Here is a 27,213-nt window from a genome sequence, read left to right as displayed (position 1 = left end):
AAACACCTCAGGTTCCCAAATTAGAACCCAAGTGCAATGGGTTACACCTCAGCACCCCACAAGTTTGAATGGAATGGAACAGTGTGAATTTTTTTACAGTGGCTGGAGTGTCAATCCTGCCACCAACCCACTAACCAGTAAGGATAACAGGACAGATATTATTTTTAAGATTTCAGAAAGAAATTTGACGTTTACAGTTAAGAGCAAGAAAAGACATTGGGACAGTAAAAAGCACTGCCTTGTGGTCAGAGAGGCCCAAAAATCAGTGCTTTAAATGGTGTTAACATGTAAGCCAGATGTACAGATCAGTTCTAATATGTGATCACCAGAGTGGGTAGGAAAATAATCATGCTGTACCAAGTAAATCAGTCTAGTAGGGATAGGAATTCATTTGTCAACTTACATGAAGGAATGTCAATGTGTATATTAAAATCACCTATATGAATGACTGTCTAGGAAAGAGATCTTAACTAAGTTAGTGGCTGAGTCAGATCAGTTAAAAAAGACCCATTGTATTTTGGAGGACTATAGAGAATAATAAGTAAGATGGGATCAGATTTCTTTTTCAGTTTTAGAGCCAAGCACTCAAAGGACAATTGACATTCAATTAGCACTCTTTTGATGTTTAGCACAGATCTAACCATTATAGCAAGTCCTCCACCCTGACCTGACCTGAGAGCGACTGCAAAGTAATATTAGCGGATGGAATCACCTTAATTAGTGATGCTCATTAGGTTTTTGCCATGTTTAAGCACATCATATCAAGGCTACAGTCCGTAATGAATTCAGACAGTACCAGTGCTTTACCATTGACAGACCTTGTGTTAAGCATGGCAATGTTAGTGGCTAAATGTTTGTTTTATGCAGATCTACATTCAGAGTTTATTTCAATACAGGCACAGATTTTGCAGATTGACACCCTTACCCCTAAAACCATCAGCAAGACAGTGTATTCCAGAACAAATGTTGCAGATGAATTTCCAAGTTGCAGCCTGGTGATGGCAATGGCCTAATCCCAATTGATAAAGGTGAAAACCCAAATAGTTGATTCTTTTTTTTTCAATTTCTGGAACAATGGAGGCAACTTTGTTATTGGTAAGAAAATCATCTCAACAGAATTCTGATTACAGAAAACTCTTATTCTTTTAACACCTTGCATCATTTAAAAAAAAAAGTTTTCACCTATAACATATGAGCTACTGCCCTTTGAAAATTTGTTCTGGTCACACTTTCAGAGAATTACTTAAAGAAGATAAGGCAGGGCCAAAAAGTAATGCAATTCTTAAAAAGTCTTCACATTTTGATGTGTTTTTCCTCAAGATTTTGGTTAAAATATTGTTCAGATTAGATTTATGGATGAGAAAATGATACAGAGGCAAGTGCTGCTCTGCCATAGTTTTAAAATCCTGTGTTTAAATTATATTGATTCTCCCTTTCCTTTGCTTAATGTTGTCTTATTAAAAAGCCCTAAGCAATTCTCCTTTAGCTAACCTCTCCTTCTCAGGGGTGGGGTTTGATTTGTCTTTAATTTGTTTGGTTATAAATTGATCTATTTGTATGGAATGATTACAATAAAAATGAATAAAATATATTTAAAATATATATATATATATATATATATATATATATATATATATATATATATATATATATATATATATATATATATATATATATATATTGCATTGCTTTTCTTGCATGGCCCCTGTCTGTCTAGGATTTCCTCCCATGATACACATTTTGCTAAATGTGTATGTGTGCCTATCCTGAGATGAACTGGTACCCCGTACAGGATTGTTTCCTACTTTGCACATGATGAATTCTGGGATATAATTCAACACTTTAGGTCTCTAAAATTGTTTTAAGTGTATTTGGCAAGATAAAGAAACAGAAAGACTTACTGTAAATAAAAGCCAAGCAAAACAAGTTGCTATAATTATTACAAAGCATATGGAAAAACATTATTGATAGCTACAGCAGTAGCTCTAACAAGTGTATGTTGTGCATAAATATGGATTTTTTTTTGTTAATAGCTTCTTAGTGAAAATAAAAGTGGTCCACTTAACTCTCTTAAGTAATTATTTTTGGAATGTAGTGGCAATAGCTGTACAGTATATGACACATGACTGTCAGCAAAATGTTTCAGAATTATACATTGTTAAATGAATACATGCATTATTTATTGGACAGTACACTAAAAACTAGGTGGGGAGATCAAACATAGACTTCTGGAGACATTCTGTGCTTGGGTGATGAACTAGAACACCATACAACAAGTACAACTGAAACTTTCCTTTGGGTCTGAGAATCTTAGGTTGCAGCTGCTGTCAATAATAGCAATAAGATCTCCTTTGTGGGCCACTCAGTTTGAAGTCATAGAACAGTCAGTGACTATATGCTACATGTTCATCCCCCCTCTTTCTGTCAGTATCTGTCTGATTTGAATTCTCCCACCATTGTTTTAACTCATTTTCTGTAACACACTTAAAATAACTTTTTATTACTGTTTCTGAAAGCCTTTTAAAATCTGTAATGTATGATACATTGTTTTAAAAAGAAGTTTGCAGCACACCAGACCACAGCGGAAGACTCTAAAGAAGAACTAAGTAAGACAGAGTTCAGAAAACACTGCCAGCAGGAAGCAATAGATCAAAATACACTTGATAAAGAAAACAGACATATGAGTTGTTCTTAGAGATGATATTAAAAGGGTAGGAGGAAATAAGGTAAACATCACAGCAGACTGAAAGAAAAAAAAAGTTTTGCTAGTTAGGTTTGCTCAGGCCAAATGATGCAGGTTGGGGCATGACATTAGAAAATGAAGTGGAATGGCAAAATAAAGTATATACTCAATAGGGGACAGAAGGCTAATAACAACAAAGAGACAACAATTCAGGATAAAACTTTCAAAACTGTCAGAAAATCACAAAGAAAAGGGAATTCTTACAGATGAAGGGAATCAATCCTGAGGACTACATGGTATCGGTATAGTCTCTTCATGTCTTACTTCTATCTCAGCCTGGATAAAGGAACACCATCTACAACTCAACCCGGCAAAGACAGAGCATCTTGTCATCCCGACCAGCCAATCTGTTCATCTCCCCATCACTGTACAGCTTGGCTCATTGTCACTAACACCTGTCATGTCACTACGCAATCTTGGGGTGGTGATAGATGAGCAGCTATCTTTCTCTGGCCACATTTCAACTGTCTCTCATTCATGCAGATTCACGCTGTACAACAGCTACAAGATCAGACCTTATTTAACTGAAAATACAGCACAACTTCTGGTCCAGGCTTTGGTCTTGTCATGTTTGGACTACTGCAAGTCACTACTGGCAGATGGTCCAAAAGGCTGTGGCCTGTCAACCTGCCAAAATAGCCACATATCACTCCCCTCTTCAGGTCACTAAATTGGCTCCTTGTATCAGCACACATTAAGTACAAATCCTTGATGCTTGCTTACAGAGAAGTAACGGGTTGGTACCTGTGCATATGAAGACACTGGTGAGCTGCTATGTTCCTTCTCTTCCACTAAAGTCTGCCAGTGAACAGCATCTGGTGATGCCACCTCTGCATGGTAACAAATCTAAATCCAGATTATTTTATGTGTAGCTCCTAGTTGGTGGAACAAGCTGCCCACTTCAATCTAACCAGCCGATTCCCTCAATGTGTTTAAGAAGTGATTGAAAACCCTACTATTCTGGGAATATCTGTCAAATGGTTAAGGAATATTTTTTGCTCTACAGTTTTGTAATTGTTTACTATTGCGTTTTTTAGGCTAGTTTTTATTGCTTTAATATCAATTGTTAATTGATAATGTTCAACTTGTGGTAATCAACTTTTGTAACCTGTCTTGTTAGTACTGTTCAAAAAACAGTCTGATATTACTCAATTATGTTGACCTCTTTTGTAAGTTACTTTGGATGAAAGTGTCTGTTAAACAAATAAATTTAAATATAAACGGAAGTGGCAGGATTATAAAATGAGCAAGATAAACAAATGTGAAAAATGTTGTCCACAACAGAAACCTTTAAACTGAAACACCAGTGATGTGATAGTTATGATATTTGCACTAGACTTACAGTAGATGGACCAGATAAGATTAATCTTACAGAATGAATTTTTACATAGACTCAACTGTGGAGAAATGGAAGGTTTCACTAACAAATACTGAAATGTGAGTTTGGTTCCAATGAAAGTGAAAAGCTCTTGCACAGCGTCATGCAGCTGGCTTAAAATGGTAAACATGCGTGCACTAACTGTGGAATATAAACATTCTGCCCAGCTATCATAACCATAATCCATAACCAGGACAGTTAGGTAAGACTCATCTAGTTTGCACTAAAGCAACTTTCTGAAAATTTCCCATTAAGCAAAGGTGTGCCAAAATGTCTAATACATTGTTTTACTTTGCTGAGTTGTGAGATTGTAGAAGTATGGCTTAGTTAAATAAGTGTGCCTATTTGATTAAAATCGTTCTGTTCTTTCCTATTAAAACAGTATATATGTTAAATTAATTCATTCATTTTTTTTGAACCATACAAACTTTTTGATCCTTTTCCAGCAATACTGGAGACAAACAACCACATAAAGGACACATACCCACAGCCATAGCAACTTTACTCATTCCATGCCATTTAAGAGTTTTATAATGTGGGCGAAAATTCCAACAAAGGCAGAATGTGCAGATATGTCATATCTGGAAAACAAACTGTTGCCTTAAAAGTCACCAGACAACATAGTTTACAACCATGCCACTTACATAGGTGGCTTCAGCATATCCCTGCACATTCAAGGACCAACCCTGGAGTGGGTACGAGTCCATCACTGAAAATAAAAAATATATAGTAAGTTGTTTGCTTTTTTAAAATATTCATGATCAAATTCACAAGGACTTCACAAATGTGGTTCACAAACAAGGGAAAGGTTAACAAAGACGTGCTATGTAAAACATATGAAAAATCTGGATGAAAACAGGTTATTCAGCCCAACAAAGCTTGCAAGTCCTATCTATTTAATTCTTCCAAAATAACATCAAGTCTAGTTTTGAAGTTCTACTGTCTACCGCACTACTTGGCAACTAATTATAAATGCTTAGAGTACTCTTTGTGAAGAAAAACTTCTTAATGTTTGTGCAAAATTTACCCTTAACAAGTTTCCAACTGTTTCCCCCTTTTCTTGCTGAACTCAATTTAAAGTAACAGCTTTGTTCCACTGTCTTAATTCCATTCATAACTTTAAACACTTCAATGATATCTCCTATTGCTCTCCTTTTGCTTAAACTGAAAACGCTCAGCTCTTTTAATCATTCTTCATACTACATCCCTTGTAGCACCGGAATCAGCCTAGTCACTGTTTTCTGGACTTTATCTAGAGCTGCTATGTCTTTTTTTGTAGCCTGGAGACCAAAACTGTATACAGTACTACAGATTAGTCCTTACCACTGTATTATATTGTTTGAGCATATCTTGTACTCTACACATCATGCTATAGCATTCTTTAAATCTTTGTAATGGACAGCCTAGATTCTTACCCAGCCATGATGCCTCCATGACGGGAGGACCGGGGAAAGGAGCTTGGACGGAGCAATACCTCCCCTGGGATGATAGATGGCAGTCCCCCTGGCTTGCTACAGTGCCCCGGAAAAGGAAAGCTCAACCCTGCTGGGGCCCGAGGCCACTGCCAGGGAGCGTATGGAGAACGGCTGAGCCCTACTCTGTAGGGCTACTGTCACACCCTCGGAAGTGCAGCCGGAAGGAGATCGTGGACCACCCGGAGCACTTCTGGATGCTCAAAAAAGGGACCATCTACCACAACTCAAGTAGCTTGCGAGGAGGAGTGGAGGCGAAGAAGAGAATAGAGGAAGAGAAGGACAGTGTATTGGTGCTTGGTGCTATACTGTACTGTCCCACTGTGGGGAACAAGTCAAAAGCATTTCCCACAGTTGAATAAAGGTGTGTTGTGTGCAACACTTGGCCTCTGTGTCTGTTGTGTCCGGGGTTTGGGGAACTGTACACCCCCTGTTCTTCACACCTTCTTAATGGCTTCTGAACACTCTCTGGCAGTTGAAAGTGTAGAGTCCACTACAACTCCTAAAAACTTCTCATAAGGTGTACTTTATATTTTCAGACCTCCCATGATCATTTATATATAAATTAAAAATAGAAGTGGCCCTAGCACTGACCCCTGTGGGAGACCACACTTAACATCAATTCTGATAGGGTTCCTTGAACCATAACCCTCGGCTTCCTGTATCATAGACAATTTTGCACCCATCTACACACTACACCCTGAACTCCCTCTCCTACCTTTCATGTGGTACTTTATCAAATGCTTTCTAAAAGTCAAGATAAATAATATTGTATGCACCACTTTAATCATATACTTTTTTGTTTCCTCATAGAATTCTACTATGTTAGTAAAACACAACCTCCCTCTGCTGAAACCATGCTGACTATTCAGTAAAACACCTGTTCTTGTCATGTGTTGCTCAGTCTTTTACTTAATAATTCCTTACATTAATTTACTTGTAATACACATTAAGCTTACTGGTCTACAGTTGCTTGGATTTGCTTGATCATCCTCTTTATAAAATGTGATAATATTTGCCATTTTCCAGTGCTTCAGAATTTCCCCAGTGCACAGTAACTTCATACAAATTTTGGTCAAGGGTTTATATATGAAAATGCCAACCTGCTTAAGAGCTCAAGGGTAAATATTATCTAGTCCTGGTGATTTATCTGATTTCAGCATATTTAATCTGAGCAGTACTCTCCTTCTACAATTTCCAATTTACTCAGTACCTCTTTAGTAGTCCCTTTTACTGCTAGCAGGGTGGGGTTGGGGAATCTATTTCCTCACATGTGAAAACCTCAGAAAAATGCAAGTTTAGAGCACCTGCTATTTCACTGTCTGTATTTATTAATTCCCCTTTATTATTGCAGATGCATATCATCTCCCCCTTAACAGCTCTTTTACTACTTAAACAATCTCTTTGGGTCATCTTTCACCTGCAACATTGCTCTCTAATTGCCTTTTAGCTCCCCTGATATCCTTCTTGATAGTTCCTCTCATGCTCTCATATGCACTGCAATTCACATTAGAGTTATTACTCTTATATGCCATATACAGCTGCTTTTTCCCTTTGCAGCTTTGTTTTCAACTCTTTATTAACTCACTGCTGAGTTCTTTTTATATTTTATTTTCTACTAATTCCAAATTGTGGGATGTACTTGACCAAATTACATGGAAAACATTTTTAAACCTGTTTCACTACTTCACAACTCTCTCCACACCTAAAACCTTATCCCAGTCCATCTTCCTTAGACTTTGCCTCATCTCTTCAGAATTTGTCCTTTCAAAGTTAAAATTAACAGTTTTGGTCTTTGCATTTGTATTCTTCCAAAACACTGAGAATTACATTATAATATGGTCGCTTCACACTAGTGGTTCAATGACCTCTACACCCTCAGTTCTATTATGATTATTACAGAATACTAAATCTAAACAGGATCCCCCCATGTTGGTGCTTTAACATGATGTGTTAAAAGACAGTCACTGATTATATCTAACAACTCCTGCTCTTATACTCTGCTATTTGCAAGGATATCCCAGTTAATATTCAGGTAGTTAAAGCCCACCATGACTATAATATCTTCCTGTTAACTTCCCTTTTTAATATTATTGAAAAGATGTGCTTTAAAATTACTGTCTGCATTGGGGGGGTCTATACCACACCCCTAAAATAAGGCCTTTCAGGCGAATAAGGCCTTCCAGATTAATCCAGATGTTCTCACTAAAATGGAGGTCATCATCCAACTGAAGATGACTTGTATTTAAATTCAGTGTGACATAAATAGCACCCCCTTGGCTTTTTATGTTTTGTCTATCCTTCCTAAAAAAGGTGTATATCTCAATGTTATACTTATCCCCATCTTTGTTATTTAACCAGGTTTCTGTTATTGCTATAATCTCATTATTATGCTCAGCTACATATAACACCAACCAATTTTTTGTTTTTGATATTTCTAGCATTAAGACAAACTATTTTGTATGTGTTACTAATTTTATCTTTGCACTTAATCTTTAAAATTCACATTACCATGTATACTTGTTTTTACACCATTGTTTGTCACCCCATTCCAGGTCCCATGTGTTCCAAAAGGAGTCCCAGTGTTCCATAATCCTATACCATTCTACCCTACATCAAGATATGAGACATGCATTAAAACTTCTAATCTCCTCAGTCTAATCTTGTTTGTTGAGCGGCACAAGCCTAACTTAGGAGAAGACTACTTTGTCAGTTCTGCTTCTCAGCCTGGCACTTTATTCTTTAAATTTGGACTGCAGAACTGACAGACTACCCTTATATATGTCATTTGCTCCAACATGGATATTGACAACTGGATCTCCAAGAAGGTCTCTCACCTGTGCACCTGGAAGACAACACACGGTATTAGACTCTCTGTCTTTGGAGTAAACATGCACTTCAGTCCCCTTAATGATTGGCTCCCCATCTATCACTACCTCTCGCTTTCTTGAAACTGGTTCTGAGTTGGCCAGTTGGGACTCCTCATGCCGGCCTACAACCTTAGAGCCTTCAGTTATATTTGGAACAGTGGTTTTCCTGATATGCTAGATGGCAGCACACCCAGACCAGGATTCCCACACAGATACCTGTAGGGCATAATGGGAGTCCCATGGCCCAGCCCAGTTGGGTTCATTGGGAGCTGCCGGGGAGAGCAGGTGGGATTGGTAATCCTTACTTTACAAGACTTCTGATTGACCACAAACACATCCATCAGGCCATGCCCTGGCACTGAAAGTACTCCAGGGTCCAAGATAAAAAGAGCTGTTCTGCCACATCCAGGCAAGTTGGAGACAAGCATCACTCACCTGGGAGGAGTGGTAGAACAAAAGAGGGGAACAGACAGAGAGGTGAAGAAGAATATTGTTAAAGAATATTATTGTAAAGTATTTTAGTTAATAAACCCATGTTATTTGAACCCAGGACTGGTCTAGTATGGTTGTGCTTGGCATTTGGGGTGCTGCAACATCCCCTACTGGTTACAGTATCCACCGCTAGTTATTTCCTCATTCTCTTGTCTGTTTCTGCAGCCGCTTGTACCTGATTGGCATTTTCTCAGTAAATGCATGTCTATGTACTGCGGAGCCCCTCTCCTAACCACTTTGAAGTTAGCCTTCTACCTGTACTTAAAATTAATGCTTTCTTACATATGAACATTTGTGTCCCCACTCACTACTAGAATTAATACTTAAGAGAGGTATATGGTGCTCTATCCAATTATTCTTTATATGCTTTGATTTTTTTCACACTAAGGAATCGCTGTTACTTTTAAATATCCGTTGCTATGACTCAGCTGCTTTTGTTCCTGTGTGAGAGAAAAAAAGCAAAACACACTTCTAAAGGAAATGAAAGCTTTAAATATTCCCACGCAGCTCCTTAGCGGCAACCAAAAAACAAAGTTTTTAGGAACAAAATTTGTCTTTTAATTAACTCTCATTCCTCAGAACACAAAACTCTCGCCACTTCCTCTTGAAAGGATCGTGTCAGCATGTCAGTAGTAGTACATCACAGGTTCCAATCTTCTTTAATGATAGATTGATATATAGCTAATTTGTAAATATTATACCAACATGTGTTCACAAGTATGCAAAACTGACTAAAGTATTACACCTATTGGTTAGTCATGCAAAGGAATCATAGTCCTGCAGCATTACCAAACTCATATTATTCTTTTTCACTCAGCTTCAAGAACTGGCAAAATCCCAAACCTGGGCACAAAAGAAGCAAAAATGGTCAGCAAGCACAGGAAAAAAATTCTTGTTCTCTATGGCCTAGCTGATTAGGTAACAGGAACATGAAATCTGAGGTTTAATAGGGTTTATGAAAGACAATGAAATGTTAAAAAAGAAAAACAAGTATACTCTAGCAATTTCCACATATTAGGGGGTAGAGCTTACATTGGCAGTGTCAATGATAAGAGAAAACAGTTAGCATAGAAAGCCACTGGGGGCTCATTTATAAAGCTTGGTACACACAAAAATATGACTGAAATGTGCTATGCAACTTCTCACACAAACTTTGGGATTTGTAAAAGAAAATCTGACACGAAAGCTTATGTAAATTTACAGCAACTCTGACCCATGCATATGCAACATTTAGGAGAAATTTGAAAATGACAACACCTTTGATCAAGCAGGGTAATACAGTCAAACCAGCTATATGACGACTCACAAGTATAATAATTCATGTCACTGAGCCTTTATTATGTGTTTTGATGTGACAAATATATTACACCTCAAAAGTGATGAATATGATGTACAGACTATATATTGGTTTTCTTTTAAAGGGACCAATGCAATGTATTTGCACTGACAAAAAGTTTTGGTTTTCATCAGTTTATAATTACTACCTGTTCTTACTTTTCAGGGAACAGGCTGACAGGTCAGAAATTTCTCCATTAAGCTTCAGTCTTTCATGCCTGCTGCACTGGAAGCCATTAACCAACTAGCGAGGCACTACATCTACTTTTTGTATGATTTGGGTGTACATACATAAAAAACCCAAATGTTTTTGCCAAATAAAAAAGGTAATTTGAAGCAGTGTCCAGATACCCTAATGTAATTGGACACGTTTTTGCACTTTTGCAATACGGACACCTAACAAGAATGAAGCTGCTTTTGTTCACTGTAAGCAGTTACATTCCATTAACTCACAAGTAATCCAAGATGTGGCAAACATTGTACTTTGATGGCCTGTCTAAACCTGTGATTCATTTATTTTGAGGCAAAGTGGCTTTGACAAACAAGATGGTGCTGTATGTGGTGGCTAAGCCTGAGTATGTCATATGGCCTGTACTAATTGCAAAGGCAATTGTGTCATTACATGTGTCAGGTAATAGTGGCTGCCCACACAGATAATGGTACTTTGCAACTTTCCTGGACCTCCAGAGTGTAGAGGAGAGATGCCACATATGATTTTGTGCTCTCTGTTGTGGAGCATGACCAGACACCTTTCACAGGTGTTCAAGTCTTGCTTAGTTAGGGGGAAGAGGCTGCTCTACTAACCAAAAAAGATCTGCAGCTTTGTGACTGCATATATATGAGGTTGATTAGCATGCTCCATATATGAATATTTCACAGTGTTTTAAAATCTTTTTTTTTGCCACTTGTAGTTTCCTATTGTTTTGCTGTGTGGATATTTTCACACATGAATCCATGAACAATTTTATAAATTTTAGAATAAAGGACTTTATTCTTTTGATGCACCTTGTACTGGAAAAAAATCTTTAAACATAAGGACTCTAAAATTTTAAAGATGAGGTAAATAAAAAGTAGAAATTTTTCATTCATCATTCATTTCCCACTGCTTATTTGAAGCCAGGTCACAGGATCAACAGTCTTAGCAGTGATGCCCATAAGTCCTTTTCTCCAGCCACACTTGCCAACTTATAATATGGGATCCCAAGGTTTTCCCAGGCCATCTGGGAGATATAATCTTCCCAGCTAGTTCTGTGTCTTCCCTGGGGTCTCCTCTCAGCTGGTCGCGCCCATAAAACCTCCACAGGGATGCTTCTAGAAGGCATCCATATCAGATGCCCAAACCACTTCAGTTGGCTCCTCTTGACATGGTCAGCAGCTCTACTCCAAGCATCTCCTGGATGTCTTCACTTCTCACCCTATCTCTAAGGGAGAGCCCAGCCACCTGCAGAGAATGTTCATTTTGTCCACTTCTACCCACAATCTCATTCTTTTGGCCATTATCCATAGCTCATGACCATAGGTGAGGGTATGGACGTTAAATATATTGGGAGAAGAATTTTATGGTTGGAGCTGTCAAGTAAGAGGAAAAGAGAAGGACCTAAGAGGAGGTTTATGGATGTGATGAGAGAGGACATGCAGGCGGTGGGTGTAACGGAGCAATATCCAGAGGACAGGAAGATATGGAAAAAGATAATTATCTGTGGTGACCCCTAACGGGAGCAGCCAAAAGAAGAAGAAAAAGTATTGTTCATTTTCTAAAGTGATTTTTCTAATATAGTGTGGCGAGGAGCTGGAGTTCATCCTTGGCAGTATTAGTTATAAGCCATAATGGGGAATCACTTCTTTACACAGCATTTTTGTGTATACACTCATCATACCAATTTAAATGATGCCATTTTACCAAAATACTCAGGTAATCCTTAGACAGACACAAGAGAAAGAGAATGGCATACAGACTATGACTGGACTAGGAAGTGAACCCATATCTCTGGTTATAACAAGTAAGCCACCCTAACTCCTAAACATTTTTTTAATATGTGTCATGTTGACTGGCGATTCCAGAGTGACACCTTTGTGGCTATGTACCTGAGTGGACCATGTGATGGGTGATTCCTGCCTTGATCCTAGTGTTGCTCAGATAGGCCCCAGCTCCATCCCAACCCCCATGACCCTGAAATACATTAAGTGGGTCTGAGAATGGTATGTTAAAAATAAATGACAGTACTGCTTAGCAACCACACCACTAGTTATCAGGAAAGGTCAAAGTAAATGGGCGGTTAAGGTTACGGTGGGGCGGAGAAACAAAAGGAGAGGCTGTATAGTGACAGAGGGTAATGGAATGTGTTTGCATTTAAAAGAAAACTGGAGCCTGTGCACAGGAATCCTATAGACAAACATAATTTTGTCTTTCTAACTGTATCCTGGCATTGCATAGCTTGTTAAAGCAAAGCACACGTGGTAAAGGCTACCAGATTTTAACAGGCATCATATCTATTGAATATAAACAGTGAAAAGTGTTGACTGCACAGAATTAATATTGAATGAGAGTTGACTCTTAAAAGTACTTGTATCTTGTTTAACCAATATACTCAACTTTCAAATTTTATAATGCTGAACATCTGATCTGGTGAATTAAATAACAAAATCGTCTTGATTTTTAAACAGCGTTTAGGTATATAATCTTTAACTCGGTCTTAAATTTTCCATTATCAAGAAGGTTACTTCTTTAGCAAGTAAACACAAACTAACTATAACAGTCCACTACGGAGGCAAACTTTCAGTGAAATACTGACATATGTAACCGACTTTTTATACATAACACGAGCATGCGTAGACTGCTGTACCAGCGCCAGTAATTCGCTTTTATCGGTAGAATGGCAGATGCTCTTTGCTACGAAAGAATGATCCCGCACCGCCGCAGGGTACCATTCAAATACCCATCGGAGAGCAGCACACGTTTTTTTTTTCAGGCATCCAGGGATGTTCCCAAGCTTTCCCTTTAAATGGGACTCATCCCATTTTTGAAATAGGGGTGTATGAATTTACCGTTTAGCGGAGAGTGCCCCTTGTCGTGCCATTTTCGTTATTTCTACATATCAGCTGATTAAATAAATGATGTTCCTTTCATAAAATCATCTTGAACAGTACAGGCCAGTGTAGAGAGAGAACTAATTTCTCGAATTTTGATGGTGCATGAGCCCAGCACGCGTGCGAGATGGTTGGCTCCTCCATCTGTTCACTACTTGTGAAATCTTAATTGAAGTTGATTGTACTCTTTAGGTAGCTGTGGTTTAAGACTGAGCTAGAGCAGTTTTAACTTCTAATTACGATATTCCGCAGTACGTAAACGTAGAACGGTATACTCAAACACCTTTTTATTCCATTCGCGGAGTAACACGGGTCAGGCTTTCTAATGTAAGAAATTACGTGTGCCCTTTCAACTTTGTTTTTGGGGGAAAATGTCCCAGGAATGTTTAGTTTCTGTGGAAGAAATTCGTTCTTGGTGGGAAGTCCCCGCCATAGCCCACTTTTGCTCAATGTTCAGGACCGCTTTCGGCCTGCCGGACTTTGAAATTGAGGTGAGTCCATTATTTGCCCATGCCTGCGAGGTTTGCTTCTCGCCCGGCGTCTTATTGTTATTTGTAAAGCATTGTCTTTTGTTTTGATAATAGCCCCTCTGCTGTACCACGTGGTGTTGCTTGTTCCGTTTGCGTTGTGAACGAGATATTCTCGATGGTGATTAAACAATTTAAAGTTAAATCATGATGATCTAACTTTTTGAAGTAATATATTTGGATTTAAAATTGATACATAATTCTTAATATGTGTAGAATATCTTAATATCAGCAATATCAGATATTGTACGTACCAAGCTTAAATCGCGGTTTTGTTTGAAAGCTTTTTTTTAAAAAAAGTTAAAATTGATTTATACTTGTGCCCAATTTTTTTTCTTAAGCGCAAGCAACTGTTAAATTTCAGTTCATGTTCGGATAAAGCAGCCCCCAAGTTTTGTTTGTTTCGGCACTTTAAGTATTACTTATTTTACTCTTGATCTGGACTTTTTTTTTTTTTTTTTTTTTAACTGCATGTGCTTTCGTAGAATGATTTATTTTTTTAACATAAATGTGTCACCACTTGAAGGTTGTGCTTGGCTTACAGAAGGTTCAGCATGCATTTTCTGAGCGTGACAATCTTACCAGGGGCTGCAAGTTGGTTTGTATTGTAGCAACCGCTGCCCTCTAATCCGCCCGGTATATGTACGGTTTATTGTGGTCGATTACAAACAGGCATATGCTGTCCACTTTTTAAACGCGTTGCATACATTTAAAAAAACATGGTATTCTTCAAAAACCGTCGCTCACTGACTTTAGCGTGTGTGGTAAGATTGTTTTTTCCCCCCTATTGATTGCAGCCAAATGTAAATTATCTATTTTAAATTTGGTCTTACTTAACCGAACTAAACTCATTTGTGTCAGAAGACGTAAACAGCAAATTTCCCTGTTGAATTCCTACAATCAGACCACAGGCAATGGGTGTTGTTGAGAGGAATAGAACCCTTTGTTTCTGGTCACCAATTTTTCAGTGAGGTAAACTTTTTATATACAGTACTGCTTTAACAAGTGCTAAGTGCAATATAAAGATTAAAGGAATGGCAATTAGTAGAGGAAAAAGGTTTTTTTTATAAGATTAGACAGTTGAGTCTTGCAGAACTCTTTCCTGAAGGCATGCTTCTGTTTCATCTCTATCAGGTTGTGTTATTGGCTGTCATCTGTCCATCCGATGTGTGTTTATTTTATAGAAGAATGCTGTTTAAACTTGCCATCCAAATTTAGGAAAGCCACCATGAATCCGCCACACATCTTCGCTATCATCACTTTGCTGTTTCAGTTAGAGTCTTAGACTTAGTCATCTTCAGTTTCTACTGTAATTTTATGCTGTGCATTGGAAGAAGCATTTACAGCTAATTTACTCAGAAAAAGTAAGCATTTTCAATGTTGCACCATGAACAGCTGTCTTGATGGTAATAAATAAGATTAAGAGAACTGAAGAAATGTTCTAATAGCCTTTTCACAATAAAAGTATTCCTCTGCAGTGTAAACCACATTCTAGTTGTTTTACCAATGCAAGTTACTCAGTTTGTAAGAGAAATAGTTATGTTGTTGATTAGAATATCAAAGAACACTGGAAAAAACATGGTTAGAGAGACATGTACTGTCTTCACATGGACACCTACAGCCCCCCATGTTACCTCCTTGGTGACATTGTGAAAGCACCAGATATAAATTCTCAAATCATCTTAATTGCTAATGCACATTTGTTGGAGTGTTTTAATCTCCCTATTCATGTTTTCAAATTACATGTGTTGTGAATTTCTAACAATTGTTCTTTAAAAATTTAGTAGTATGCCAGAATTGGGTCAAGAGATTCATGTTGCTACTAGTCTTGACTCATAACATGGTGTTTCTGACAGATAATTGTGAATCGCTTGTCTGCTAACAGAACATAGTCTTCATTTTACCCCTGCACCACATCAAGTCTGCTGTTGCCTTGGATTGAAAAAGTTGAAATTCTTTATGCTTTTGATCACCTTTGGTGTTTGGTCAGTTCCAATATCTCTTCCCTGTGTTCTCTGTCTCTCTGTATGTATATATAATATATAATATATTTTTTTTTTTTTTGTTTTAACTCATTCCAAATGTAAGTTTGGTCTTGGTTTGTCTTTTTTATGAGGATTATAAACTGCCGTAACAAAAAGAAAAAAGTTTGGTTATAATAGAAGTGCTACAATGTTAGCAATATGGTTACATTTTGTCCAAAATGTGTGTAAGTGTTGTGATGTTTTTCATATTCCATGGCATGTTGATTAGCAAGTGGAAGTAAGAATTTCACTGTACACTTGACAATAACCCTATAAACTTACAATACTGTAGGGTAACAGTTCAGTTTTTATCACATCTTATGAAGTATCAATATATTGGTGGCCTTTTACAGGAAGGAAAACATTGGTTTACACTTTGATAACAATTTAAACATTTTAACAATTTAAAAAGAAATTGTAGGAGGCAGGTTTATATATATTTGCACTTTTTCTTTTTAGGCTTTTGACTTACACTTTTAAGGGAACAAGAATGTCTGCATAGTTCTAAATTGGCAGATGATGTGAAGCACTTCAATTCCAAAATTGTTTAATTCAGGTCTCTGGTTTACTCTACAACTCTGTAAAATCATTTTAAAAGTTTAACTGTTTGTTTATTTGTGAAGTTTGTTGGCATGGTATTTCAGAACAGAAGGATGCTGTTTAAAATCTAGTTACTGATTAGAAATATTGGTACCAGCATAAAGTGTTTTAAAAATACTCCCCAGATGTGTAGAAGTCATTTAAGTCACAACCAGAAACATTGTTTCAATTACCACTTGTATCTAAAGCCTTTCTTGTAGTGTTCATGTTCAGTACTGAGAGTCTGTAACTCGTCTTTTCAATGGGTTGAGGCAGTAGTATTTCACTTAACTAATTTAGAACAAACATTTTTGAGGCACTCGTACTTTGGATTAGAGCAAATTATGGACACTGCCAAAAGTATCGACACCCATCCACTATTTAAAAGTAGAATCCCAATTTTCCATGAAACAAGTTGAAACTAACGAAAGTATTTGGTATCTGCCGCTCTTTACTCTATATGACATAGATCACATCTTTTTGCTTTTCATTTAGGAAAGAATATTTAAAAAAAATTAAACAATTGAAAAAGGCATAACTGTATTGGAGAATATTTATTGTATTTTGTCAGTGGAAGTGAGTGATTAGTCTAGTGTTGGATTTTTTTTTTTTTTTTGAATTTTGAACACCCACCCTCTCAAGTTTGCCACACCTATACGTATGAATTGCTACCACCTACTTTCACATGCTGTAGACCGCATGCTTCTGTTCTATGTGTGCAGCCTCTTGGGCACTTACTTCTCTTGCACAGTAGAGCACACTAGCACTCTCGAAGATCAATTTAGAGTCACCTGTTAACCTAACATGAACATCTTGGGGGACATATGAGGGAAAACTTACCTAGAGAAAAATGCATGCAGACAAGGACATTATTCACCTCGGCAAGCCAGCGCAAGATTTGGACATGGGATTATGTGCCTGTTAAGTAGTAGCACTAGCTACTGTGCCTCCCACAGTGTAGGAGATCATGTGCCTCTAAATGTTGAAATGCTTAAATGCCTTGAATTTGCTTTGTGTTTGTTATTGTATCATCAGACTAATACATACATATATACTTGTAATAGTTTTTCATTTAATATACTCTAATTTTATACCATCTACTGTAGATAATTACCCTCATTTTAGTTTTAGCAGATGTTTTATCTAATGATTAAATTTAAATTGCCATAATGTAGATGTGTAGGCAATTGCAGAATATTATCAACAAGGGCTCCATGTATAGAATGCTGCCCTGACTGCACACCTGAACTGTTAAGAGTCTGATAATGAATTGATTGATAATGGTTAGTATTGCCTGTTTCTGACTGTGCAGGTAAAGGCTCATTTTAATGGTTTTTCACTGCTTAAGATATCTAATGCTATTGGCAGTTTGTTTTCATTTATTTTTCAATCATTTTTCATTTTGTGATCTTCAGATTTTGTTAGGCATCAAAGGAGCCTTATGTTTTAACAGGTGAAAAAAGTTTTAAAAAAATAAAAATAAATAAATTTGGAATCTTCGTTTTTAATTCTTGCTATGATGCAACCTACCATATACTGTATACTCGCGTTTAAGTTCTCCCGCAGATAAGTGGGGGCATGATTTTACTGTATAATTTCCGGTATTTATAATGTCGGTCATATAAGCTGAATGCGGAAAATTCACGCTATTGATCCAAGAGATTATGATATGCTAACGCCCACCTAAGAAAGTAACCGCGGAGCACACTGCCTTTTTTCTACGTATTGTGCCTATGTGTCCACACGGTAATACCCAAATTATTCCGAAGCGACGTTTGCACTGTTTTATTTATTTTTTTGTATCTCACACCCTTATACGCCTTTATCGCAAGGGCATCCCTTATCTACGATGGAGTGTTCAATCAGAAGAAAATATAAAGCTGGTTTTAAATTAAAATGCGTTTAAGTAGTGAAAGAAATTAACTGCGTTGCTGCATCAAAATTCGATATGTCTGAGAAACTGGTATAAGATTGGGGGAGGCGAGAAGATGTAAAAAAGGTGTAGTTTTGAATGGGCGTACAAGTTGGGGTCTTTTTTTTTTTTTTTTAAATGATTGATTGGTTTTTTTTTTTTTTGGGGGGGGGTTTCAAGACCCGACTTATACGTGAGTATATACGGTAATTGTTTTCCCAAGATAGTTTTTACAAAAGCATACATCATATCATGATTGTGTTAATTTACTCTATTATAAAAAAATAATCCTGGGAGGGAGATGAGACGTGATGTGATCTTCTCGGAAGACAATATGATGTCCCGCGAGAGAAGGCAGTGAGACAACACTTAAAACAAGTTCACAGACATCTAACAAATCAGTTGTTGGAATGCTTTTGGCAGACAGACATCATGTGCTCCCAGCTCTTAAAACAATGACAGCCAACAAGCAGAACATGCAGCTTGCTAGCAGATGATCCAACAACGTGAGCGGCAGAGACGCGAAGTGGCAAAAGGACCGCTGCTGTACAGGCTTTTAAATGATCAATGTGCAGTGCGACAAAAAGAACACGCAGCAGAAAGACCGCAGATGATCCGACGGCATCTCCGTAGTGTGCGTTCAGCCGCACCCCCTTCACAACACGAGCAGCGTTATATGTCCTGCGAGAGAGATTTAACCACAGCCGGGGCCGGAAATAAAGGACAAGTATTGTTTTTACAAAAGTGAAAATAATGCATATGTAACAATTCCCATGAAAATAACAATCTCTTTAAATTGTATATCCAGTAAACCAAACCCTGGGGTGGGCGAGCAAAGCAAGCAGAGCCCCCTAGTGTTATCATAAAATTCACACTTTAGTTCATGATTGCTATAAATTTTAATTTTAAATATTTCTACTACTGCTATTGAAGTATTTCAAAGTTCTTGAAGAAACTTGGAGACATTGTTTAGTGCAGGGGTGCCCAACATTTTCATACCCAAAATGTAATTTTGCCACCTTCAACCCTAGAATGCAGACTTGCATAAAAGGTACTGATAATTAGTTGATACACTTTCTAATTTAAACAATGGGAGATCAATTAATTTCTTAGCTTTAATGGTATGTTTAGCAATGGTAAGAGGCTACTGATTTTTCATAATAGGGGTGTATAGTAGCTGGTTGAAAGTCTCTGGCAGGTTGATAAGTGGTCATCTGTCATAGTGGATTGAAATTTGGCTTTATTATTTTCATGTTGGAGAAAAAATGGCTGACAGGCAGAAGGCACTTCTCCTTATGTTAGGATACTTGTCCTGAAGAATTCGACCTTCATGGTAGTGGATGCCCTGGATTTCATCTGAATGTCATTCTGCTGGGTAATGATTTTATTCTCCACTAAAGTTGTGTCCAGGAGGAAAAAGTGATTACATTTTAGAGGTAATGGCATTTACGTCGATATTTGTGCCAAACAGGAAACACATGTACATGGTGACTAACTTGGGTGGTGCAAAGTCAGTAAAGCATCTGTCAGACTCTAAAGAGATGCTCTGAACTTGCTCAATGTAACAGTCACTGTCCAGCTTCGTTGCTGCTATGCCCCAATACTGAAGTTCTGACTGAATATTTAGAAAGTATAATATGTTTTGACATTGCTGATTTCCTGAAGGTAGTTGTAACTTTTCCATTACATGTGGTGTGTGTGTGTGTGGGTGTTTTTTTTTTTTTTATAAATAAACCTTTGCCCAGCTATCCCGTATTATGATACAGTAACCAGTTCTGCATCAGTATTCTCCATGTGTGCATGGAATAGCCATCTTGGTAGACAGTGCAGTTTTAATTGCAAAATCCATGACATCTTTCATTTTCAAAACCTTGCCGCACAAAGCTTGTTGATAGATAATGCGATGATAACGAATAAAGCTCAGGAAAGAACTGTGTCATTTACACAAGGTAATAGAACAGTTGTCTCTGACTACCATTGTGGGGGCACCATCAGTGGTAATGGAGACAAGTTTACAAATGGGCAGGTGGATCTTGTCAGGGAGTTCAACGAGAGCGTGAAATAATATCTCCACATGTATGCCTTTTCAATGGCAAATCAGAACACCTCTTCCCTTTGGTGCTCATATCCTCCAACATCATTCATGTGTAAATAAAGCAATGGGGCCATGTCTACCACATCCGTATGAAGAGAGGAACGCTTGAACTCTCAGAATCCATTCTTAGCTGATCCTTGTGTTGTCTTACAATTTCTTCACAACACAGTGTCACCATATTTCTTGATAAATGCATTTTCTTGATAGCCACAATTTTTTAAATTTTTATTTTTTTTATTCTTAATCTCAGAATCATAACCATGCTGCCTACAGAAATGCCTCATCGAACATATGTGTTTAAATGTCTTTTTCTGTTTTGCATTTGCTGTATGTTGTCAGTGTCGCTGCTTTCCATCTGATGTTATGCCATGTGAAACTAGACTGTTGTGCCATTAATTCAATTCTAATTTCTTGATCTTTCTTCTTTGTAGCTTACTTTAGGCTGGGAAATCTTTCATTGGGTCTTGTGTGTCATTTTTTAAATGTCATTCCAGGTATTTTGGAATTGGAGTTGGATTTAATGAGGAAATCATCCTTCTCCCATTCCATGTGTAAACAAGAAGTTTTAGGTTTCTTGTTCTAGTCGTCATTACTTCTGCTTTGTGAAACACAACTTCAGTTTCTCAATTGTTCAATACTTATTACCTTCCTACACAAATATAGAGCATCCAAGGTTTAATTATTTTTTTTTTTTTTGGGTCTACCCAACACTTGAGCATGCCTCAACTGAATCCAGAATGCATAGGGTGTGATGATGAACTGTTTGGGTTTTAGAGGAAGATATCTAGATGCATGAATTAATTGCAGTATTTATTTTTTTAATTAATGTTAAAGGAATTTATATATGTTATGCATGCTTATTTATGATTACTCTGCTAATGCATTTTATCTTGTTTTCGTTCGGTTAATATTTTTCTGTTAATGTATTTGAAAAATGTAGAATTCTTTAATACGCAGATTCTGAGGTCACTGTGTCTGCTCAAAGAAAGTATGAGGGTGCAGGTGCTGGACACGTGCATAAACAGATATCCACATAAAGTGGAGACCATTGATGAGCCAAAGAGGTAAAAAGGGATAAGGGTGTGTTTGTAAGGAGAGTAGTGCTAAGAATCATCCCCATCCTATGATCCTATGACTCCTATGATTTGCAGCTGTGTGGGCTCTGCTAGATGCTGGTTTTAAGTAAAGACATTTAAACTGTAGGAAAACTATAATGTAATGAGCAAACGGCTGCTATTCAGGTTGAGTGAGCTGGCAACAATACTTTTCTATTGCAGTGCAAGTTATGGGTGCTGCCTGCTAGCTTAACCAGACACCAGTTGTTGCAATATATAAAACTATTTTCTACTCAATACCATGCTTCTATTTTTCTTTGGTATTTTATTAAAGCTGTCTTTTTATATGCTTAAAAGGATTTTTGATTATTACAGCATTGAATGCTATGCCTTCACCTGCGTGATAATGCAGTTTAAAGAAAAAAGTGTTCAAGTATTTGGTTCACATAGCATATTTTGGTGTGGAGGGATATGTGTCTTCAGTGAAACAAGTAGTACAGTATATTCTTGGGAGTGATTTTTACAAGAAACTGCATCCTTGGGGAGGCGTGTGGCTGCATTATTTGGCTTCAGAAGCGAGTAAAAAAGAGACATGCAAGAAATTTTTGTAGGTTTGAAGTAATTGGTACGTACTGAAAAATAACCTATTCAATTATTGTTCCTGTCACTAGGCTTGACTTCCTTTCCACATTAGAACACCAGATTATGTCTTCTATACATTTGGATATTATTATAGTATAGAATTGAGGGTGTAGAGGTGATTGAATCATTAGGGTCAACTGACCATAACATGATACAGTTTTCAGTGTTTTGGAAGAGTGGAGATGCAAAGACTAAAACTGTTAAGTTTAATGTTGGCAGGGCAGATTTTGAGCATATGTGACAAATTACAAAACCCTACAATATTTTTGATTCACAAGAAATATACCGGAGTGCAATAGCTTAGAGCAAAAAGTGTCACAGGTTTGTACTATAATAAGTAATATCTGGGTTGCACCAATCAAACATGCATACAGTAAACCAAAACATAGCACTGAATACACAGTTCTGTGCACCAGGAGATCAAAAATGGGATGTGTGGCTTCTCCTTTTCATACCAAGGGCAAATAGTTCCTTAGCCTTATTCAGCAGATAGAATACTCGCTTGTACTTTGAACTGCTTGTGTTAGCATACCTGTTACTGCCTTGACCAAACTGTTTTTGTCTGAGCATTAGAATATTTATTACATTGAGGCTTTTAAATATAATGTCATTGCAAGTACATTGTTTAAAAGTTTTTATGTATTTATTTTTTTTTATATAATCCATCACAAATTTTGCATGATGTAATGACACTGTCACGCTTCACTGCTGCATAATCTCGCATCAGTAACAATATTAGAGACCCTGCTAATGTAATTTCCAGTTAACCTATTTTGCAATAAAGATGTGAGGAGATTAGGAAAACCCCATACAGATTCATGGAAAACATGCTTCACATAGACTACATCTGGCAACAGATGTCAAACCCGGCATGCGGAATCCTTAAGACAACGTCACTAGCAACTTCAGTCATTTATTATTTATTCATCATAACCATTAAGACACTTTTTTTTGTGGGGAATGACACATGGAATACCATTAATTGTACACATATGAAATTGGCAAATGTTGTCTTTTTTTTTTTACCCTGACCCAGTCATTAATTTATGATGTGCTTCTTGAACAGGCTCTCTTATGCCGACAGGAGCACGCAGGCAGTGATTGCCACACAGAGTACGTTACATTCATGATATTACAGTTCTCTGAACATTTTAGAATACCAATATGTACACTTGATATAATTTTCATGATGAAATGCATTAAAACATGAGTTAAACGTGAAGCAAATTAGGCGATTCTAGTAACGTCAGTTCAACAATTCAGTTTATACAAAAAAATCGATGTACTCGCCTCCTGTTAGAATGGTAAAGTAAATGATGTAAACATAATTCAGTTCTAAATTAGGAAAATGTGAGTTCCAAAAAAATTATTTATCCACATATCGGTTCAATTTGATGGGAGTTTTGTTATGGTAGCCTTACCACAAATGGTATAACGGGATCAGAGCCTATTTTGAAATTTCTACTTTAGCTTTATTTTTCATTGTAATATACAATAAGTGGTCAATTTTCAGAGAGTACCCGTCCTCAAATTTCTCAAATGGTCCTTTTGAGGGGAGCTTGAGTCTCATTTGCTGGAAGCCTGTATTACTCCAGTATTCTTTGTATTTTTCATCATGGCTTTCAGATAATGACCACTGCTTCATTATCAAGTATGCGGATGACACCATGCTCATAGGCCGCATATCTGGGGAGGATGAAAGCCACTATCTAAATCAAGTGGACTGTATGGTAAACTGGTGCAATAAAAAAACTCTCTCCCTCTGAATGTAAAAAAGACCAAAGAAATGATATTTGATTTTAAGGGACAGTAATCTGTATGTTCACCTATTGTAGTTCTGGGAGAGGAGGTAGAAATAGTGACTGAATATAAATACTTAGGAACTTACCTAGATAACAATCTTAACTGGAATACTAATACAAAAAAATTATTCTCTAAATGCAACCAGCGCTTATTTCTCCTCCATAAACTCAAACTATTTAAAGTAGACAAGGACCTCATGTTGTACTTTTATTGCAGTCTGATCCAGTCTGTGATCACTTTGTTTCATTGCCTGGTTTAATAGTCTGACAAACCAAAACTCAAAAAAGCTCCAGCAGATTACGAAGTATGCAGCTAAAGTTATTGGGACTGATGTGGATGATTTGTCTAGTGTGTGTCAGAGGGCAATGTTAAAGAAACTGGAAATCATCTCAACTGATGACAGTCATCCATTACATGTAGAACTAAACTTCAGTAAATCAGGAAGGATAGTCGCTTTGAAAACCCACACAAATTGTTCCAGAAACTCCTTTCTTCCTGGTGCTATACAACTTTTCAATAAGAAATATCGGTGATAATGATTAAGGTTTTGATATATATCCTGAAACTTTTTTTTGGTGTAAATATGTATTATCTAACTGCCTTACCTTAATCTTTCTTGTCTCTATTTGTCTGTCTTATTTCATTATGTCTGCTATTAGATGCAACTGAGAAGGCAAATTTCATGTTTTCTTGTGTAAACATGACTAAATAAAGAAACCTTAATCCTTATAAGTCTACAGCTGATTTAGACCTAATTTTTTTTATAAATAATCCTTATCAAATGAGTCAAGAATTCACTTAGCATATAATTTTACCTTAAAGTACATAATTCCTTTACCTCAGCATATGTACTATGAACATAATTCCTTTACCCAGGGATGTGCACTATGATTTTATCATAGCATTGTCTCATTTGTGTTATGGGTAAGGTGGTCCATATTGGTTTTTATTTACAGTAATATTTGATTACATGTTAGAGGTTTCCCATTCTTTTTTCTTCAGTGTTCTGTGGTAGAACTCCGCATCCCTACCATTACATAAAGGTATTCCTCTGTGACCTATTTATAGTGGATATGTGTCATTAGTGACTTTGCCAATGCTTGAAAATCATACTTTGCCAGAGTTATTTGCATGTTTCTGTGCTTGTTGCGTCGTCGTAGCTGCCTTGGGGTGCTGTTTGATCAGATGGATAAGAACGGATGGTGTCTTTATAAAGTGGATTTTTGGCTTTCTCTTTTCCATTCCCAGTTGGGCTTGACTTGGCCTATTCTTATCATTTTATTATAAGTACTAATATTTGGGTGTGTTCATCTTAGTTTTTTTAATGCTCAACATGGCAAAATTTATGGCAAAATTGCTTATTCAAATACAAATGCTAACATGTGAATGTACTCCATACACAATATGTTGCAATACTTCTGTTTTGGTCTCCAGACAACCACCCCGGATTACTAAGGAGTTAAAAGGTCTTCCGAATGAGAAAGAGAGACCATTGAAATCTGATGACATAGACATGAAGGATGTACAGTGTGTATTAAAGAAAAAGCAGAGTGAAAGTATGGAAGCTTACAAAACTAAAGTACAAAACAAATTCACTCAGAAAAACATGAATAATGAATGGAATGAACTGGATATAATTACGGGCTTTGAGCATTCCAGACCTCAGGTGCTAAAAGGGAATGTGGAGAAAGCTAACACCCTGAACCATTTTTTTAACGGATTTTCCTTCCCACTGCCACCTTCTTCCAATGAACAGTCTCCCCACACCATCTACTACATTAACAACTCCAACAACATCACCTAGAATGGTCAGTGACAAGTCCCAACTCTGACAATCCGTATGGGCTGTCCATAAAGAACATGAAAGCTGTGGGACCAGATGGACTGAAATTCTTAAAACCTGTGTTGAACAACTTTGTGGTGTGTCCTGTCACCTATTCAGTCTGTCCCTAAGGCTTCATAAAGTGACACTGCAGTGGAAAACCTCCTGCATTGTTCCAGTTCCAAAGAAGGCAAGCGCCTCTTCACCTAATGACTACAAACCAGTGACACTTGCATCTCTTATCGTGAATACCTCTGAGAGACTGATCCTGGACTATGAGTTCTCTTGTTGTAAACCTCCTGGATCCACTGCAGTTTGCCTATTGGACAAAGAATGAAGTGTAGGATGCAATTTATCTGCTCAACAAGGCTTATTCTCACATGGACAAAGAATGAAGTGTAGGATGCAATTTATCTGCTCAACAAGGCTTATTCTCACATGGACAAAGCTGGAATCACTGTGAGGATTTATGTTTTTGACTTCTGCTATCAATACCATCCAGCCATCCCTGTTAAGGCGATATGCAGGTGGATGAGCCTATGGTGTCGAGACTCTGTCAGGCAGACTGCAGTTAGGAACAGTCCTGTCTCCTTTTCTCTTCACTCTGTACACCTCCGACTACAAATTGCCACTTGAAGAAATTCTCAGATGATTCTTTACTTATGGGGGTGTATTGGTAAAGGGGATAAGACAAAGTATAGGAGTTGGGTAGAAAAATTTTGTTTCTTGTTGCAAAGACAATTGTCTGCATCTTCAGCAAAACCCGGTCACTATTCAAGGTGTGGAGGTAGAGGTGGTCCACTCCAAGTACTTGGGGTTCATATTAATGACTGGTTGGACTGGTCTTGGAACACAGAGGAACTATTTAAGACAGTGCAGAGCAGGCTCCCCTTCCTTAGGAGGCTGTATTTCTTTAATGTGAGAAGTGACATCCTTCACATCTTCTATAACTCTGTTGAGCCAGTGTGATTTTTTCTATGCTGTGGTGTGCTGGACAGGTAACATTGCATCAGAGAGGCCCACTGAATCAACAAGCTAATTAAAAGGGCAAACTCAGTTATTGGTCACACTCTGGACTCCCTGGAGGTCGTAGCGAAGGAGAGAATTAAAACTGAGTGCCATTATGAACAATGCTGCACATCCTCTGTATGACACACTAACACAATAATTACTTTTAGCCATCGAATCCTTCAGCAGAAGTGTGTAAAGAAATGCCATTGGGCTCCTTTACACTAACAGCAATACATCTGTTGTGCTGAGGTGTCACCCATTGCATGACTGCACTCTGATTCCCAATCCAGGTGGTTCTTCATGTGGTGGGTGCGGCAAGGTGCTATAGTCTGTTCTTGCTCCCAATATATCTGCATAATGCCTCAC

At 37.4% G+C, this 27,213-nt stretch overlaps 1 protein-coding gene across 1 annotated transcript in view; it reads left to right on the top strand.

The window, feature by feature from the left end:
* The first annotated feature begins 13,534 nt into the window (after positions 1–13,534).
* The window catches only part of LOC114656855 (chromatin remodeling regulator CECR2), a 193,498-nt gene continuing 179,819 nt past the window's right edge, over positions 13,535–27,213 (top strand). The window contains 1 exon segment of the mRNA XM_028808445.2: positions 13,535–13,868. Within this exon segment, the coding sequence (XP_028664278.2) occupies positions 13,749–13,868 (120 nt within the window). The 5' untranslated portion in view covers positions 13,535–13,748.

This window comes from Erpetoichthys calabaricus, chromosome 1 (assembly GCF_900747795.2).
Source record: "Erpetoichthys calabaricus chromosome 1, fErpCal1.3, whole genome shotgun sequence".
NCBI classification, from domain to species: domain Eukaryota; kingdom Metazoa; phylum Chordata; class Cladistia; order Polypteriformes; family Polypteridae; genus Erpetoichthys; species Erpetoichthys calabaricus.
The sequence above is the reverse complement of the archived record's forward strand: the minus strand, read 5'-3'. Positions and strand labels throughout refer to the sequence as shown.